The 19,145-nt window shown below is 40.0% G+C and overlaps 1 protein-coding gene and 1 long non-coding RNA gene across 3 annotated transcripts in view; one reads left to right on the forward strand and one right to left on the reverse strand.

Moving 5' to 3' along the window:
- notum1b (notum, palmitoleoyl-protein carboxylesterase b) overlaps positions 1-15,645 on the reverse strand; it is a 19,977-nt gene extending 4,332 nt beyond the window's left edge. The window contains exons 1-6 of the mRNA XM_017478404.3: positions 14,363-15,645; positions 9,516-9,568; positions 9,325-9,420; positions 6,049-6,109; positions 3,104-3,162; positions 1,462-1,564 (exon numbers count right to left, since the gene is read on the reverse strand). Coding sequence (XP_017333893.1) covers positions 1,462-1,564; positions 3,104-3,162; positions 6,049-6,109; positions 9,325-9,420; positions 9,516-9,568; positions 14,363-14,676 — 686 coding nt within the window. The 5' untranslated portion in view covers positions 14,677-15,645. The remainder of the gene's footprint in view (positions 1-1,461; positions 1,565-3,103; positions 3,163-6,048; positions 6,110-9,324; positions 9,421-9,515; positions 9,569-14,362) is intronic.
- On the forward strand, positions 14,612-18,939 carry LOC128633694 (uncharacterized). Of its 2 annotated transcripts, none has more exons than XR_008397073.1 (3): positions 14,612-14,732; positions 17,248-17,429; positions 18,312-18,779. It is a non-coding gene; the product is annotated as an uncharacterized LOC128633694 (long non-coding RNA). The 2 variants fall into 2 exon arrangements; XR_008397074.1 differs by lacking the exon at positions 14,612-14,732 and adding an exon at positions 16,551-16,913 and having other exon boundaries at positions 18,312-18,939.
- Positions 18,940-19,145: the final 206 nt, after the last annotated feature.

Here is a 19,145-nt window from a genome sequence, read left to right on the forward strand (position 1 = left end):
TAAGACTGTGTGGCAGCAGTGTGGCAGCAGTGCAATGCATAAAATCATGCACATACAGGTCATGAGGTTCAATTAATGTTCATGTCAAAAATATCAGAACGGTGTTCTGTGTTGTACCTTGTCTGTTTGGTGCTTTGCATGTTCTGAGATGCTTTTCTGCTCATCACAGTTGTAAAGAGTGGTTATTTTTTATTAATATTATTATTTGTAGTATTCCCATTGTACTCTGATCTCTTTCGTCAACATGGCATTTCTGCACACAATGCTGTAACTCACTGGATGTTGTTTTTGTTTGTTCGTTGTTGGTTTTTTTGCACCATTCTGTGTAAACTCTAGAGACGTTTGTGTGTGAATATCCCATGAGATCAGCAGTTTCTGAAATACTCAAATCAGCCCATCTGGCACCAACAACCATGCCACGATCAAAGTCACCGGGATCCGTAAGATTTTTCCCCATTCTTATGATTGATGTGAACATTAACAGAAGCTGTTGAGCTGTATCTGCATGATTTTCTGCATTGCAGCGCTGCTACAGGATTGGCTGATTGGATACCTGCATGAATGTGATTGTGTACAGGTGTTCCTAATAAAGGAAGTTGGTGATTGCATACAGACAGTTATGGAAGTGTACATCATTTTGTTCCAGGTGTCTTTGAATGGCCCATCTGCCCAAGAAGACTGCACTTCCATTTCAGAGCTACCATGGTACGTAAACAAGTCTTTTACTTGATTAAATGTATATTAAGATTATAAAAGATGTACACGTGTGCCTCTGATTCCATCTATCCATCCGTCCATTTTCCCATACCGCTTATCCTACACTGGGTCATGGCAAGCCCAGAGTCTATCCCAGGGAACTTGGGGCACAAGGTGGGGGACACCCTGGACAGGGTGCCAGCCCATCACAGGGCACAGTCGCACATACACTCATTTACACACTACAGACAATTGGATAATGCCCATCAGCCTACAACGTAGGTCTTTGGACTGGGGGAGGAAACCAGAGTACCCGAAGGAAACCCGCGAAGCACAGGGAGAACATGCAAACTCCGTGCACACAGGGCGGAGGCGGGATTTGTTCAGACTAAAATATACAGCTGTGGTTTTTATGATTATTAACTTATATATGACACATACTTCAAAGATGAAATAGATGAATATGGAAACAGTCAGTGGAATTTGCATACGCTTGTTATTTACGTTATGTTGTATTGTTATCAGATTTGACCACACAGAACTTTGATGCAACAATTTATCCGTCCTACTAAACCAGACGGTCCACATTTTTTGCTTTCTCGTGGCTTCCAAAGCACCTGGAGCATGTACTGTCTGTACTTTTATGACTTGGTACAGGTGTGTTAAGAGGTGTGACTAAGCAAAATTGTTGACCAACTGGAGAACTGGTTTGGGGAGGGGGGGCAGCAGTAAACACGCACACACCCAAACACATGGTGTACTGACCTGCTCCCAGCTAGCAGGAGGACTTTTGCATTATCCAGCCCTTTTGTCAGGAGTTCCTTCACAACCTCTTGAATGATCAGGGATCCCATGAATGCATAGTCATCTAGAGAGAAGGAAAGGTGTTAAACATGTATGGCTCATCTGTCATGGAAACATGAGAAGAATTCAGTGGTATAAATATGGTGCATTTTCTTCCCCATTATTAAATTCTAATGATACTTGGGGCTAATTGATGGCACAATTAATGGCATGACACTCCCACACCTAGCTCTCAGTCACACCTAGTAATAATGTCATAATTACATTTGATCTACCTTTTGGAAAAAAATTTAACAAAACTTTAGCTCCAGAACAGCCTTCTACCATTTACATAAATTATCCAAAGTAAGGTGATCTATGTAGATGCCACGAGTCCATGCATTTGCAACTTCACTTCTGTTTAACAGTCCTGCTACGTCTCTAAACAAGCTACAGTTTGTCCAGAACAGCACTGCCAGAGTGCTTACCAGATCCAGGCAATTCGACCACATAACTCCAATCTCATCTGGCCTACACTGGAAATTCTGTATCGATTTCAAACTGCTATTCCTGTCACCCCTACATGGCCTAGCACTATATTGTCTATCTGACTTACTCTCACATGGCTTCGGCTTGTTTTTGATTCCAAGAATCAAACAAACGAACAAAAAATAAAAACAGAACTTAACAGATGGTTAAGCATTTGCTAACAAAGTACCATTTTTATGGAATCAACTCCCCAAATCATCGAGAGCCTCTAATTCACTTAACATTCAAAGCTATATTAGAAACATACTTGAAACCAGCAGCAGTACCATCTGATCATATTGTTTTTTTAATTTGTTTCTCTTTTCCATTTTATATCACACAGGACCAAGATAATCCGGGGTGTGTGTGTGTGTGTGTGTGTGTGTGTGTGTGTGTGTGTGTGTGTGTGTGACACACACACACACACACACACACACACACACACACACACACACACACACACACACACACATATATATCTCTTTCTGAACTGTCTGAATCTGAACTGAAAGGTGCTACATAAATAAACTTGACTTGATTAATCTAATTAACTGGCTCAATCCAGTTTTTTCCTGCTCTTCTTCAGGTGCTATTTTTATGGCCTTTTATCATTTTATTTTTTTTTAACACAACAAATACCACTTCACCCAAAATACAAGTGAAAAAGGGACCAAACCCCTAGTTAATCAGACCAAACCCCTAGTTATACATACTAAATATCTACTGATGCATGGATATTTACAGACCATTGTATAATTACCAGAATCAATAAAATTTCTAACAAAACTAATTACTACCAGACTCACAGAATTATTTACCGTTAAAGAGATGCTACAGTATGTCCTAGTGGCCCACATGTGTGAATAGGGGGAAAAACAAAACAAGATGCAACAGAAAACATTTGCTGTGTGTTCTGTCAGTCAGCTGGTTATTTTAACCACTAATATATCGGCATGAAAATCTGAAGTGAAGTCTAATCGTAGCTCACTTCAGATGAAGTCAATCCATTTTTTATAATCTTTTGCACTTGCCAGTTAAGAGCCGTCGAGTCAACGGACAATGAACAAGCACATAAATGGTATAGATGATCACTCACTTTGGTCAGTCTTTGGTGAAGCTCCACTCCACACATCACTGGAGCAGTAAGGGATGAATCTGCAATACACAACAATATACCGAACACAACAGTCAGAGTCAGACACACCGGTCTAGTTTACACACATAGGCCCTGCTTTACTATGATTCAAAATAACGGTGCATGTGACACAAATCACACAAAAGTTCACGTTTCAAGAAAAGTTCACGTTTGACTCCCGGTAGAGTCAAAACAGGACATAATCCTAGCTACATGTGTAGATATGAGAAGCATCAGAAAACTGTACAAAATACATCCATTCATTTTCTGCTATTGCTTATCCTACACAGGGTCACGGGGGAGCCTGGAGCTTATCCCAGGGGACTTGGGGCCCAAGGGGGGTGGGGGGTTGTTATAGACACCATGGACAGGGTGCCAAACTATTACAGGGCATAAACACAAACACACACATTCACACATTACGGACGATTTAAAGGTGCCAAACAGCATGTCTTTGGACTGGGGAGGAACCCCCCAAAGCACGGGGAGGACAGGCAAGCTCTGCACCCAGGGCAGAGGCAGGAATCGAACGCCCAACTCTGGAGGTGCAAGGCAAATGTGCTAACCACTAGGCCACTGTGCCCCCCACAAAATACATCATGAACACAAAACAAAAGACTATGTTCTATTCAAATGGTACAGTGAAGGAGAACCTTTTTACAGCCTCTAAACGCTAGTGGCCTCAAATGTGAAGTAAATATCTAATATAAAAGCAACTTTGCTGGAGTAATATTAATAGTCCTTTTAATGCAATCCTACAAGAAGTCAGTACACACTCATTTTTGTGTGTTTATGCAGTAGTGTTATAACTTGGCTTTCAAGCAGTTGAATGGCCTGTTGTTTAGCTAACTTTGCTAACAATGCTAATGATGCTAATACCAGAGTTTAAAGCTTGTAAGACCCCAGGCCATTTAAATTAAAACAGGACAGCGAAAACACTTTTTACCATTCTCATAAATCAGCATGAGATCATTTTGTGTGTTGTAACATGGCTTTTGAGCAGTTTAATGATGAATGGCTAAGTACGCGTGACTGTTCTCATGACAGCCCTTGCTAATGCTAACTCAAATTGAACCACCATCAGCTCTGAGGACAAAGCTTTGTGTACACAAGTGGCCAGAATCAAGGAGTAAATATAATTCCAATCTTATTCAGCTCCATCTAATCTTGACAAATTTTGATAACTTATGCACCTTTACCTGTACCTGTCGAGGGAGGAGCTGGACAACCCACACAAATCCAAGGCCCGGGACATCTATAAAGAGGACTTTGGTGTGACGGTGTCATTCAGTGACCCCTGAAGAGATTTAACACTAACCTCATTCTTGTACCCCTACTCTGACTAGAAGAATTGTCACTGAGCCATACATAGGATTTAGGCCAGAATGTTGTGTTCTGTTTACTCCTTGTTCAAAAAGGGAAAATGTAAGCAAAAGGGGAAAAGTTTAGAAAAATGGTACAATATATGGCAGCACAGATTGGAAGATTATTTGGCAGAACAGAAGTTTCCAAAATGTAATGTTGTAATGTTCTCACTGTGTGTACTGGACTGGCAGAATTATAAACTTGAATCGGATTTGTCTCTCCAGTTTCACAATTTGTTATGTTTCAGAATGAATTTTGTCTGAGCCAAAAATTAGGCTCCAATATGTATAATACACAAAGTTTCACTAAGCATTGTGGGGTTTCACTGAAGTAGGAAAACTTTACATTAGGTGTGTACATGGTGTAATTCAGCTGACAGTTAACACTCCTTATCCACTATGGAAGTGATATTTAAATAAATTATTGATTGATATCACTGGAGGAGGTAGAGGATGGGGAAAGGGATGTTGGATGTATCAAAGAAATTAAAGTAACTTATGCACCTTTAGGGCAAACACATAAAACCGCACCTCACATGCTGTTTCGTTTGTAAGATTCAATTCTCTGCAGACCCTGTTAGTAAATTAGCTTGGAAGTTTTTGCACACGTTTTGCACACCTTTGCACATTTCTACACACACACAGCTTTAATAAAATCAAGGCCATGATTGGATACACGGATAAACACTTGTAGAGGTTGACCAATTGACCGGTTTTGCTGATTAATCGGAACTGATAACCAACTGTTAAAAAAATATCCACACTGAGTTTTTCCCGGTTGCGTCCGCTGCAGGAGCTGCTGAGACAGATCCGCGGTCATTATACAGTACAGAGAGAGGCCTCTAGAATTGAAATAAAAACTAACCACTGACAAATTTTATTGTGTTATTTGAAGTGTTTTTTTTTTTTCATCCATTCATTTTGGAGGTTGTTATTGTTTGTTATTTGGACGGTTACTTTTTAGTTCAATTTGGATGTACATCTTATTAATTTTAATATTTATTATTAGTATACATACATAAATATTTAAATACTTATTTAATTTAAAAAGTACAGTACATTTTCATAGTACAGTCAGTAGTGTTTATTTTTTTACTTTGAGTGTTATATTTTCATTCAGTATCAATTTGAAAAAGTATCAGTTGATTAAAAGGTTATCAGCAGGTAATGCCCAACTTCGTTATCGGTATCTGTGAAATCCACCAGCGGTCGACCTCTACACACACACACACACACACACACACACACACACACACACACACACACACACACACACACACACACACACACACACACACACACACACACACACACACACGTATAACTTTACCTACAGACCTTGGGTGGTCTAATCTATATCAAAGCAGTGTGTATGGGTGTGTGTATATGTGTTTGGCTCGGTGTATGTTTAAACACACATCTTGTGTGATGGCAGTAGCACTGGTTGGCAATGAGAGTAGACTGCATTAATGAGAGCTCTCATACACAGAGACTGGAAAGGCTTCAGGATGTGTATGGAGAGTCTTGGTCTAGGGTACTTACACCATGTTTGCATTCCACCAGTGTGGATTTTCCTCTGGCTGAGGAGACAGAATCCCTGTACCTGAAACATACACAATACATCACCATTAATGCATGGACATTGTATTAAAGTGCAGAAGCTACGACTTTGACCATTGACTGTTCATCTCTGATCTTACAGCTGTAAATTGTACTAAACACCCAAAACACCCACCTTCTTTGACCACAAATACAACAAATACTGTATATAACGAACAAAAGTGCTTCCAATAAAATAAACAGCTTCATGTTACAGAACTCTGTTTCGAATTCAGAGATCAATGTCACCGCTTAACCGATCTGAGCACCAACAGGAAGGCTTCACTTAACTCTGTGGGCATGTGAGAGAAAGAGTGTGTGTGTATGTTTGTGTGTGTGTACATGATTTGGCAGCTTTTAGTCAAAAAGAATCAGATAAAATAGCTTTGTTTGAAGGCTTGTTTTTTTTTTTTTTCTTTCAACCAAATAACAGCCTGTTACACCAGAGATGATTGCTTTAACCTCTACCCACAGCGTGTTACTCAACCTGATTAACGAATCCAGCACAATTTTGCTTCAGTCTACTGGAGCCCATCTCAGGGAAGTCAGGGCAGAAGGCAGGGGACACCCTGGACGGGGTGCCAACCCATCACAGGGCACAATCGCACATACATCCATGCACTACGGACACTTTGGTAATGCCAATCAGCCTACAATGCATGTCTTTGGACTGGGGCAGAAACCGGATTACCCGGAGGAAACGCCTGAAGCACAGGCGGAACATGCAAACTCCTCGGGGGGTTTCAATAGAGCGGAGGCAGGATTCAAATCCCCAAACCCAGAGGTGTGAGGAAAATGTGTTAACCACTAAGCCACCCTGCTCAGGCTTGTCAACATTTATTGCAATTAACAGAGGGCTCTGTTCACCTCAGTCCTGAAGCTCAATTTCTTAATCTGCACAGCAGGGGGACTTCTGTCCGCCATCTCTGGACCTGCCTGATCCTTCCCGATGCTCTACTCCTGCACTTATTTTCTGCTGTTGTGGGTGGTTCCACATGGATACCATAAAGGTCTGCACTTCCCAAAAATAGTTTATGCCCAAGACTATGGCTGGGTGATCTATCGATATAATGATAAATGAAATCGATGATCACTTTTCGAAGATGTTATTGGTATAGTGATGTATTATTTATTTTTTACCTTTTTAATAATTACAGATTAAATGGTACTGAATGGATGCCGTCAATTTGACATTTTTTTTTATTTGACAATATTTTTACTTAATCTTCTTTGTAGGCATTAAAAGAAAAAGTATAGTCAAACTCGGTTTAATATTTTTGTTTTGTTTATTTTACTACCATTTTGCAGACAGTTTGTATATGTATGGTGTATCGTAGGAATGTCCTCAAGTATCGTGATATGATCTTTTTGTCATATCGCCCAGCCCTACCAAAGACTAATCCTTTCTTCAGTGGATACTTCAGTACCAAAGAACTGCTGCTATACTCATAAGGACTATGAGGCTCATACTGAACATCCAGTCAAGTCATTTTCTACTGTTTCATGTTACACTGAACAGAAGAGCAATAATACATAATTGCCAAGAAGAGGGTGATTTTTTTTTTCCTGGTTACTTTTAGGATTTCTTCCTCATTTTGTCTTTGGGAGATTTTCTTTGCCACGTTCACCTCTGCCTTGTTCATTCGGGATCTAAAGCTACATCCAGGTTATTGTGAAGCTGCTAAATCTGCTTGCAAAATGATTGAGAATAGTTGGTTAATGCAACGGAGTCATAATGAGGATGTTAAATTAACCCATCTACTCCTGATCTTTCCTTTACAGTATATATATAGGCTACATTTCAAAATTAGGGGGCATGGTGGCTTAGTGGTTCGCACATTTGCCTCACACCTCCGGGGTTGGGGGTTCAAATCCTGTCTCCGACATGTGTGTGCAGCGTTCGCATGTTCTCCCTGTGCTTCGGTGGGTTCCTCCAGGTACTCCAGTTTCCTCCCCCAGTCCAAAGACATGAGGTTGATCGGCATTTCCAAACTGTCTGTAGTGCATGAATGTGTGTGATTGTGCCCTGTGATGGGTTGGCACCCCATCCAGGATGTGCCCGGTCTTGTGCCCCGAGCTCACTGGGACAGACTCCAGGCTCCCCACAGGCCTGTGTAAGATAAGTGGTATGGAAAATGGATGGATGGATTTCCAAAGTCTGAATTTGACTCCTTTTGAAACAATTCCTTTACAGAAAATATGAAACAAACTTCACATGTTAAATTTGTGGCTATTAGACACATCACATAATAGGTTTCATACCTTTTCACATGTTTTGCACATTTTTATCTTTTACTTTTGATTAACGTGTAATCTTTTACTTGTTTTTTCACAATTCATTTATTTATGTGAATTTTATTTCACATGATTAATTTATTTTCACGATTTTTTACATGCTTAATTTATTTTGCACATTACATTAATTTATACTTAATTTATCTATACATGTGATTTTCTTTCTGTATTCATTTTTCACATGTGATTTATACACAATTCATTTATTTGCATATGGATTTTTTTTTTTTTTTTTTTTTACATTTTCATGATTAATTTATCTTCATGGGATTTTTTTAAACCAATCAATTTATTTGCACATGATTTTTTACTTAATTAGTTCGTTTTAATTAATCAATTAATTAAAATGAACATTTTTTAAATTCATTTATTTTGTAGGAAATTAGATTTTATTGATCACATTCACATGATGTGACGTGTTTACTTGAGCAAGTTCACATGAGCAATTTCAGGGCATACCATGTCAAATTGCACCTGCACGTGCTTTTCTCATATTGCTCAGATAATCACATCTGAAATACATTTAAGCACATGTGAAGTATGTGATATTTTTTAGATAAGGGCAGCAGTTAAGGTTCAGTGCTTGAAATCAGAAGGTTGTGAGTTCAAATCCCCAGACTGTCAGAGACACTATTGGGCTCTTGTGCAATACTGCTAACCTTCAATTACTCGGGTCTATGCCGAAAGTAAATCTTGCCTCATTTCTAAATCTATTTTCTTACTTTTTTGACATCTTTGGCAAAAGAATAGCAGGCACATTTATCAAAAGAATGGTAAAATTCCATGAAGGAGCACTGCAATCATACTGTTTTATAATGAAGAATATGGATAAAGACACCTCCAGCATTCACATAACCTGATAATCTGAAACAAAAGCCCATAGTCATGAGGGTTAAACGATAGAAAAGAAGCAGCTGAGCTCACCTGTGCGTGACTGAGGCCACCTGGTAGAGCTCATCAGCCTCCTCATGGTGTCGTACCTGGTGTCACAATTGTGTTTGTTGAAGCAGTACCATCCACCTGAAAACCGTTCAAACAGGAGTACGGCATTTCCAATAAAGTGGATGCTGCAGCAACACTCTTGAAATAAAAGCGGTATTAACATGTCTACTCACCTTCGAGGAACAGCAACCATCTTCTACTTCCCCGTGACTCCTTCATGTAGTACCTGCAACCAAATGAGAAATGAATCAGGAACCACTTTTCAGGTCAACCATGTTACATTTCGCTTTGCAGATTCTCAAAGACAGGCATACCCAGAAAAGATGCAAAAGGTCATGTACATCAACTGCCTTCAGTTCTGAAATACTTAAATCTCAGTGTGGCTGTGATTCAGTGTCTATCCAATGTAACTGAGCTCAGAGTATGAGTGTAACCCAAACCATCTTCAATCTTGAAGAATTTTGAAAAATCCAACGTGCCCTCCCCTATCACACAAATGTTACCAATCGGTGTCATGTCATGCTCAGAGGAAAGCACTATACATGAGTGAACAGACACCCATGGTGGGTTAATCTCACTCTGATTGACAGGGGAGAGAGTAATGCTCTCCACCTACTAGAACCGTTTGGATTCAAATTCATTAATGCTGTTCTGTTGCACCACTCTGGATCTTAGATTCTGCTTAAATTCTACTTATTTTTAATCTCTCGTGTGAAATTACTGTAGCTCTCCCCAATCTGTGCCCCAGTAAGATCTCTTATGCAAGAGCCACCTAATTCTGAAGTGTGTCTGGAACCAGGCTTTATAGTGAATCTGAAAAATCAGGCCTGTTTGACGCAGACCTTTAAATCATCAGAACACTTTTGGCAAACACAAGCAAGAGCATCATATCCACCAGGATAGGTTTGTTCTCCAGGCCAACTGATCTCACAGCCCCAACAACAGAGATCAGCCCTTTTCTTCAGATGAAAGAAATGAAAGTTTATCCTCGTCCGTTAAAGTGTTTAGACCACCTATTTTGATGACCACACTGCATGTTGAATATCATTTCTTCATGTTTCCAGAAACAGGACTTTATAGAGGAGCCATAATATTTGATTATTCCCCCACAAGCCTTCCTGAGTCTGGACAGCGCTGCATCTTGTCGGCACCAAAGTCCGCCAGCTTGCATCATATTACTCTCCAAAAAAGCTCTGTGCTCTAACCTTCGCCTTTGATCAGCAAATTGAAACATTTGGGTTTGATTTTACGCTGAAGGCCCTCACTCTCCCTCTCCTCGTTTTATTTGGAGCCCGTTTCAAAGCTCTCTGAAAACTATTAATAATTACTGAATTTCTGGACTACGTGGTGTGACTTCACAACAGCTAATTATGCTCAATTGCCCATCAGACTCCATTCGTTCTTCCTGGAAAATGAAGACATTACAAAAAGACATGGCAGAGCTATGAACCAGGCATTTTGTTGCGGTGATAAACACATGCTTTGGCTGTTTGAGTGCAGTGGACAGCGAAGCCTGGGTGTCGGGATACTAATCAAAAAGCTATTTTGAGAACAGAAGGCTCTCGAACTGATCTCGTTGCTGTTGTTGTTGTATTCTGGTATGGATTGGATTGCAGAACAGGTCCAAGTACTGTTTACTAAATGATTGCAGGAACATATTCCTAACATAATCAGTGATGTAACTCACCATGTCTGTGATGCCATGACGTATCCCATGGCCTATTCCTATTTCAAAATGACATTATTAGTGACTTATATATAGCTCATCACTTCATTAACAGGTTTTGGTATGATGGCCATGTTCCTCCTTACTGACTTCACCAGACTTCAATTTGATATTAAATTCATGATTTTGGGCTTCTTAAAAGCACTAAGATTACCCACCGTGTCTAACTGGATGATGAAAGTGAGGAGACACACGCTTTTTGTCCAGCAAGCACACAAACAACCATAGCATCTCTTACTGTCTCTATTAAAGGGCCAGTCCATGTGTTCCGTGTTAAAGGAGGGGGAAAGTCCGCCTCAGTGCCAGACAGCTGCTAAGGAACTACACTTGTTCACTCGCTCAGTGTTCTCTCGCTCTCTTTCGTCCTCCCTTTCAACTGCTTTATCACAGAGATCAAGCAGAAGCGGAAAACCCACCAGAATAAAGCCATCAGACACACATTGCGCCAAAGATGAGAGAGTAGCGAATCGTTTCATCTTGGGGATGAGAGAGATGGAGATGGATGGAGGGAGTGAAAGGCGAGGGAGGAGGGTGAGAGAAAGTGACCGTATGTGTGCAAGGTTCAAACGCTGTGAACCTACATCCTTAGATATACTCATGTATACATGCTCTGTCTTTAGTCAGTCTCTCTCTCTCCCTCACACGCATTCACCAGAAAGCCCTCTTTGATCACTGATTATGCTCAGCAGACAGCTGCGAGTGGGTGTGTGAGTGTATGTTTAAGGAAATGAATGTAGATGTGGACAGAAAAAATGTGTTTGTATTTGTGTATGGGTGTGCGTGTTACACTCTCAGTATGGCAGCCAGATAGCACTGGATCTGGAGTGCCGTGTTCCTTGGCGTGGAATCTCTTTGATGTGTCTCTGGCCTTGCTGAAAAAACTGTTGCGCTTTAACATGTAAGGAAGCAGCATGCCTCATTTTGCAGACCCTGGTCTGGATTAGTTTCGACATTTCGGCTAATAACAGAAAACAGAGCCACTCTCCAAGAAGTGGTGCAATTTACTCATTTACACAAACCTCACACACACTATTCCTTAGTGATACACTGAGTCAGGTGCATCTAACTACCATTTGCCTGTGAGAAATACTGTAGACGTGGGCCATTTAAGACTAAATACAATTATCGAAATGCAAGCAATATGTAAATAATATAAAGTAGTAGTCTGGGATGATGCTTCTGTATGCAATGCAAATTTCTTTCCAGAGCAAATGAATCCAATTTCCTCTGCCTGAAATACATTCGTAGAAAGAATCTCGCAACTTTTTTTTTCCTCCCTAGATCATGATTATGATCCTAAAATGCAAAGTCACACACAACAAGAAGCATCACCATTACCTGCAACACGTACCACAGACACATACCACCTGAGCGGGAGAACATGCTCTATTTGTAAGACCACAAATTGGTGCTGACTTTTCCCAGTCAAACCTCAACCCTGCGATCCTCTCTTGACGTCTGCACATTTAAGACGAGTGCGGAACATTTTCTTTTCAGCATTCACAGGGTGATTATTAAACAAGTTTGTCTGGGAATGCAGGGAATTCTCCTTACTTTTATTCTTAAATGGAGAACTGATTCCTCCCCACTTTGATTTCTGAGTGCCATATAATCAAGTAATTCACCTTTTCCTTCACCTTGATATTTTAAAGTTCTGGTCAATGTCTAGCCCTCATGCAAAAACAAAATCGTGACAGGCTTGAAAGGCTTGAAAACAGGTTGGCACTACATGCTGTGACGATTCTCATGACTGTTTAACATCACAAATCTTTTGGACAGGGTGTCACATAATTCATGCTGTCCTGTTTACCTTTATGCCGTGATGTTCCTCTACAACATGCTCGCTGTGTATTTATTGAGACTGCTCTCTGTATTTATTGTACTGTCCTGCACATATCCTGTTGTTTATTCAAACTCTAGCGTGTAAGCATGTTATATACACAGTGCACACAGCCGCTATCTTGTCTTGTATGCATGCTATTTCCTCACACTGTACACAGGGATATGAATGGAATTACAATAATGTTCAATATGTGTCTAGAAACACATGCTGTATTTATTACCTAGCAGAAACAAAGAAAAAACATAGTTTGTGATCAATTGTTGCTTATAATCTCTGATAAAAATGGTTATCACTAATTATTAGTCTCTCTCATTATATTATATTATATTATATTATATTATATTATATTATATTATATTATATTCATCTATCTTATCCTACACAGGGTCACGGGAATGCCTGGAGCCTATCCTAGGGATTTCGGGGCATGAGGGGACACCCTGGCGGGGCGCCAACCCATCGCAGTGCACACACACATCAACACACCCATTCACACACTATGGACAATTTTGGAAATGCCAATCAGCCTACAATGCCTGTCTTTGGACTGGGGGATGAAACAGGATTACCCGGAGGAAACCCCTGAAGCATGAGGAGAACATGCAAGCTCCTCACACACAGGGCAGAGATGGGATTTGAACCCCAACCCCAGAGGTGTGAGGAAAAAGTGCTAACCACTAAACCCCCTACACACATACAAGATGTTGTATGTAATGAGGATTATTTTATAAGAACACTTGGAAGATACTGCATGGCATCTTTGGCAACATCCCAAACCATGTGCCAATAGTACCAATAGTACTATAAAACCAATAGTATATCAAAATAATAAAAATAAACAAAATTTGCCTAAGTGGCATAATACTATTAAAACAATGTGCAGTTGTGCCTGGTTTACTGTTGGTGCTACTGATGGGCATTAGAACTTAATTTACCTAATTGATTCTTTTGAGTGAATCACATTAAGTGAGTTTTGATTCATTTGACTCATAATTGACACAGTGGAATTCACAATGGAATTAAATACGCCTAGCTATAATTTCAGGAAAAACCAGTGCACAAGGCAAAGTATGAAATCCACTCTCACGGTTTCATATGGTCGTTTTGTCAATAAAAAATAGCTGGTTTTTATAGTTTTATGGCGAAGATATATACACTATATACTACTTTTTTCACAGCTCAGCTAAATTCTCACTTACATGTTACAATTCAGGTTTATCTGCCAATAATAAATACAACATGACTTAGAAAAACTAATCAAAACACAGTAACGTCTTTTTAACGCTAACTTGCGGGGGGGGGGGGGGGGGGGGTATTTAGCTATTTGCTCTTGTGAATCATTCCGTCAGATCCGACTCAATTAAAAGATTCACTCTAAGAACCGATTCATTCGCGACTCGCCCGTTACTGATCATTGGACTGGGGGTTTATTTAGTAGCAGGGAAACATACCCGGCGGGTGTTCCGTCGTTGCAGGTCACTGAGGAGTTCTCCAGAAAGTGAAGCTTCATGTCATCCTCCAGCTTCTGAGCCGAGCACGGGTAGAGGGACTGAGCTAGGTTCTTCACCTGCTCCATGAACGTGTCCACGTTGCCGTCCTGCACGGCGGTAAAGTCCAGAGGGAAGCTCTCTGTCGTCTCCGTCCGGTCCCGCTGTGACTGGCGAGTCTGAGTCCGGCCACCGCGGCCCTTTCTGCCCTCCGAGCTCTCAGGAACAAGCAGGACCATCACCAACACCGCTAACATGACCGGAGTCCGTCTCCCCATCTCCAAACGGAACACTTAATATTTATTCCGCAGTAACTCCAAGAACTTCTTGCTCGGTAACAGGTTGAGTGACAGACAGCTGACGCTCTGTAGCCTAATCACTGCATGTGTTTTCTTCCAGATTCCAGTTTTCTGTCCTCTTATAAACTACTTCTTGACTACAAGTTGTAACCTAATGATGACGGTTCAGAGGTTCTGGACTATATCTCAGCTGAAACATCACCAAACATCACTTTTCCTGAAAGAAATGGCCATTCAGTGCGAGTACACATGGAAACCTTAAACATTAGTAATAGAATACCATTAAAAAAGTTAAATGCCAAAAAACAACTTGATTAATCTCGCGGGTTGTAATTGAAGAACATGATAGAATGGCATCCCTTTCCACCGTCCATGTCAGTTGTGGATTCATAATTTCCACGCGACAAACGTTGTGGGGATTTTATTCAAATATTTCGCCCTGCGCTCTCCTCTCAGCCTATCAGAGCAGTGGGCTGGTCGAAGGGGCGTGACTCATCGGCACGCGCGTATTCTTGTTGGCTGAATCCCCAAGTGGCTTGTTACTCCCCGTATGAGAGAATTAGATGGGATTATAAAATAGTCCATTCTAAATAAAGTGCATTATGTCTCCAGGTGGGAGCTGCTTTAGATTCAGTCGTTAGGTTTATTGTAAAAAAAAAAAAAAAAAAGAGAGAGACGTTTTGTTGTGTTTTAATACCCTATAGGTATTAAGTTTACGCAGGAAAAAATTCTTGACCACGTCTGGAAAAAAATGAAAAGTGGAATTTAAAGATAATCTTTCAGGTGTGTGAAAAAAGATGGTGGTTCATAAAATGTTTTTCAAGGGGAATAAAAGGATTTATATTTTGCTGTTAGAATAAGACTCCAGACACCACTCTCAAGCTGCTACCCTTAATGGTTCATCTTTTGTACCTTTAATATGTATCCTTCACCTGGATATGTGGATACAGTGTACCTTTAAATGATGTAAAGTAAAAAAAAAAAATTTAATTAAATGCACACTGCGTGATTCAAGGTAGAATATACATACTAGATGTTTACAGTGTGTTACTAAGGCATCCACGTCAGTGGTCTTGAGATGTTCCCTTTCTGCCTTAATGCACCATCACTACTGGATATTAGATTTTGTTTTAAATGTGTCGAGAAATGTAAACATGGCCAGTCTACAAGGTTTAAATAGTAACAAAAGACGTTTCCCATGATGAAAGGGCAAAAAAATGTGAATGGTCTATTCTGTAGAGTATAATTAGATTTATTTACCTAGGGGGTAAAAGAAAGTCAAGTGACACTCAATTAACACTCTCTGAGGAAGACAAATGTTATTAAAGTGTACATTTGAAAATTCCCTGCTGAGAAAAACAAACAGTAGAAACCCCAGAGAATTTGTAATGGTTTTAACGATGGGAATTGTATTGGTTTTAATGGAAATTATAATGGTCCCTGTGGGTCTCTACTGGTAATTTGGTGTCTTCTGTTGGTGGCATGTTATGTCTAGTGGATACCATTAAGTACTAATAATGGTAATGTTTTAATGGTTAGTGGATGGTTTGTAATGGTATTTGTATTGGAAACCATTAGAATTTCTGTGATGGTTTCTGTTGTTGTTGTTGTTTTCTTCTAGCAGGGTTGCAACTTGTGTGGTTCCTACTTAGGGGCCAATTTTGTCATTTTAAAGATGCATTTAGCTTGTAAACCTGTCACTGAACTGGTATATAGCTGGATACACGAACCTTTAAAGTCGTTTAGGGACGTTAATTAATTCATAATCATCTTTGGTCATAACTACACTCAGATCATTGCGTTACATCTGACTGAAGTGTTTTGGGTGAAAATGTGTGGAAACTACGTTTGCAAATCAGCAGGGCTAATCAAACAAATCAAAACAAACAGACGTTTTAAATTGACTGGAAAAGCCATGCCGACGTTCAAACGAGAGCTCGTTTCCCCTTTGCAGCACACTTCCTCTGCCTTCGGAGGTAGGGAGGCAAACACTGGGCCTGAAAAGGCCGTTTAAGAGGAGCGTTTGAAGTTTTATTTCCTCGCTGATCGTTTGGACGGATAAGAACTGCGCTGTTTGTTTATTCAGACGGCAGCAATTTCCCCCCCCCCCCGGGGTAAAACCAGTCTGTCTGTCACCTTAATGCCCCTCAATAAACACAAGGTGTACAGAAACCGAATAAGAGTGAACTTTACTATGGGTTTCCTCAAATTATTTGGTCAGTGGAATGTGTTTGTATATTTCTTCATTTAATACAGTATGAACAACACAGTAGCTATAGATTAGTGATTCTCTTCCCTCCAGGGGCCTCAAGAGTTGAGAAATGGTATGGCCTGCTGTAGGGGTGCTCGGAAGTCTAAAATACATTTGTTTTTCTACTTTGATAGAGGACACATAATTTGGTATTTACTAATTATTTATTGAAGCATTAGTTAAAAATTATTTTTTTAAAAAGAAAACTAATTTAGATATTAAATGACATTTTAACGCCCTCTTCTCTGACTGTGGTGTTTACTTCAAGTAAACGTTTTTTTTTTTACTTTCACTTTTAGGTCTTAATTCGCACCCCTTCAATTAAAATCAGATGGGATGAAGATCCTCTATGAAGAAACATAATCCGCCTAATCCGTCGCGCGCTTTCCGCCAAATTCACACCTGTTCGAGCGCGCGGTGCTCTTTAACGATACAGAACGCGCACGAGTCAGAGAATCAACTCAGCGTCTTATGGCTAAAGGTATGTTTTATAATTACAGGTAGCCTACATAATCATAGAATACATAATCATAGCCTACATTGCAAAATGTACCATTAAGTACCATTCACGGTACATTTATATTGTTTGTAAATTGTAGGCCATTACAGTTATTCTGAGAGTGCTTATTTAACACAGCACCTTATTCTGACAGTAAAGTACAGTACCTTATTCTGACAGTAAAGTACAGTACCTTATTTTGACAGTATAGTACAGTAGTTATTCTGACAGTATAGTACAGTACCTTATTCTGACAGAATAGTGCAATACTTATTCTGACAGTACACAATACATATTCTGACAGTATAGTACAGTACCTTATTCTGACACTATAGTACAGTGGTTATTCTGACAGTACACAATACATATTATGACAGTATAGTGCAATACCTTATTCAAACAGTATAGTACAGTACCTTATTCTGACATTATAGTACCTTATACTGAGAGTACCATTTTTAAAAAAATTTTTTTTTACAGTATAGTGTTTATTTAACACCAGCAGTGTTGGATTAGCTTGTACAGTTTTTGTGTTTGTGTCCAGCTGTTCTTTAACAGAGACCTGTCTTATTCAAAAACAGGAATTTTGGGATGTGCAGCTAAACTAGCCACTATGGCCACTATGTTGTGTTCCAGCTATGCTATAAGCTTATAATAGCCTTGTGATCAAGGAATTCATTTCAGAGCTCTTCAAAGCCATGCCTGTGAGTGGATGTGTGCATACTGTATGTGTTTGTAGCCCCCCTATACCCTCCCCAACACACACAAAACCCCTCCTGCCCTCATGGCAGAGAAATGGATCTGTCACTGATATCCGCCCAGCCTCTTTGACTTATGCCTTTCTTTCTGTCGCAATTCTTTCAGTTAAAGGAGAAAACATGCCACTTAAATCACTCGCATATGGAGCCACGGCAGCGTGATACAAGACGAAAAACATCAGGGGAATGAATCCAAAAACGAAGCTAGCCTATATTATAGCCTTCAACTTCTATGCAGTTGAAATGTCAGACTTGTGGTAGCACTGAGCGACAGGGTATGAGCCGGTTAAATCATGAGTGTCCATGAACCTTGTGCACTAATGGTGTGTGATACTGGTATCTTGCAGCCAAATATTTTTACACTAATGGAATCTCATAGTATATGACTTACTCATTGAGGATTAAATTAAGTTTATGATCCCTAGCCCATGATCTCACTGTTTTATTTTTATGTTGTGTTTCTTAATTGTAATGATGTTTTCACCCATTCTTTTTGCACTCTTTGTTGCAAACCTAATTTTCCCCAATGGAGCAATAAAGTTTGATTGATGTGCCATACTTGTCAGCAATTAATAGCTTGGCTTTGGCACAGTTGGTGGCAAGATCCCCTTGCATTTCCCTTCATCCCCCTCTGTGTTCCTTTTGATTACTGCACGCTCACAATCCACTTATCTGGAGCCTTTTGATCTAGTCACATCAAAGAGATTTAGTGAAGGATCACTTTCACCAAAGAGACAGGGAAGCAATGATCCAATCATTAGAAACAGGCAAAGGATCCGAGCACCTATAATCAGTCAGAGGGTTAAAACAATTAGCCTACAAAGATGCTTTTTAAAAACATCTGTCAAAGTAGCATTACCATCTTCTCAGCCAATCTGGGTGAGAGGAGGAAGTGGACTTCCCTTTTATCCAGTCAACAGTTCTTGTGTGAAATGACCAC

Source organism: Ictalurus punctatus, chromosome 10 (genome assembly GCF_001660625.3).
Source record: "Ictalurus punctatus breed USDA103 chromosome 10, Coco_2.0, whole genome shotgun sequence".
Lineage (NCBI taxonomy): Eukaryota > Metazoa > Chordata > Actinopteri > Siluriformes > Ictaluridae > Ictalurus > Ictalurus punctatus.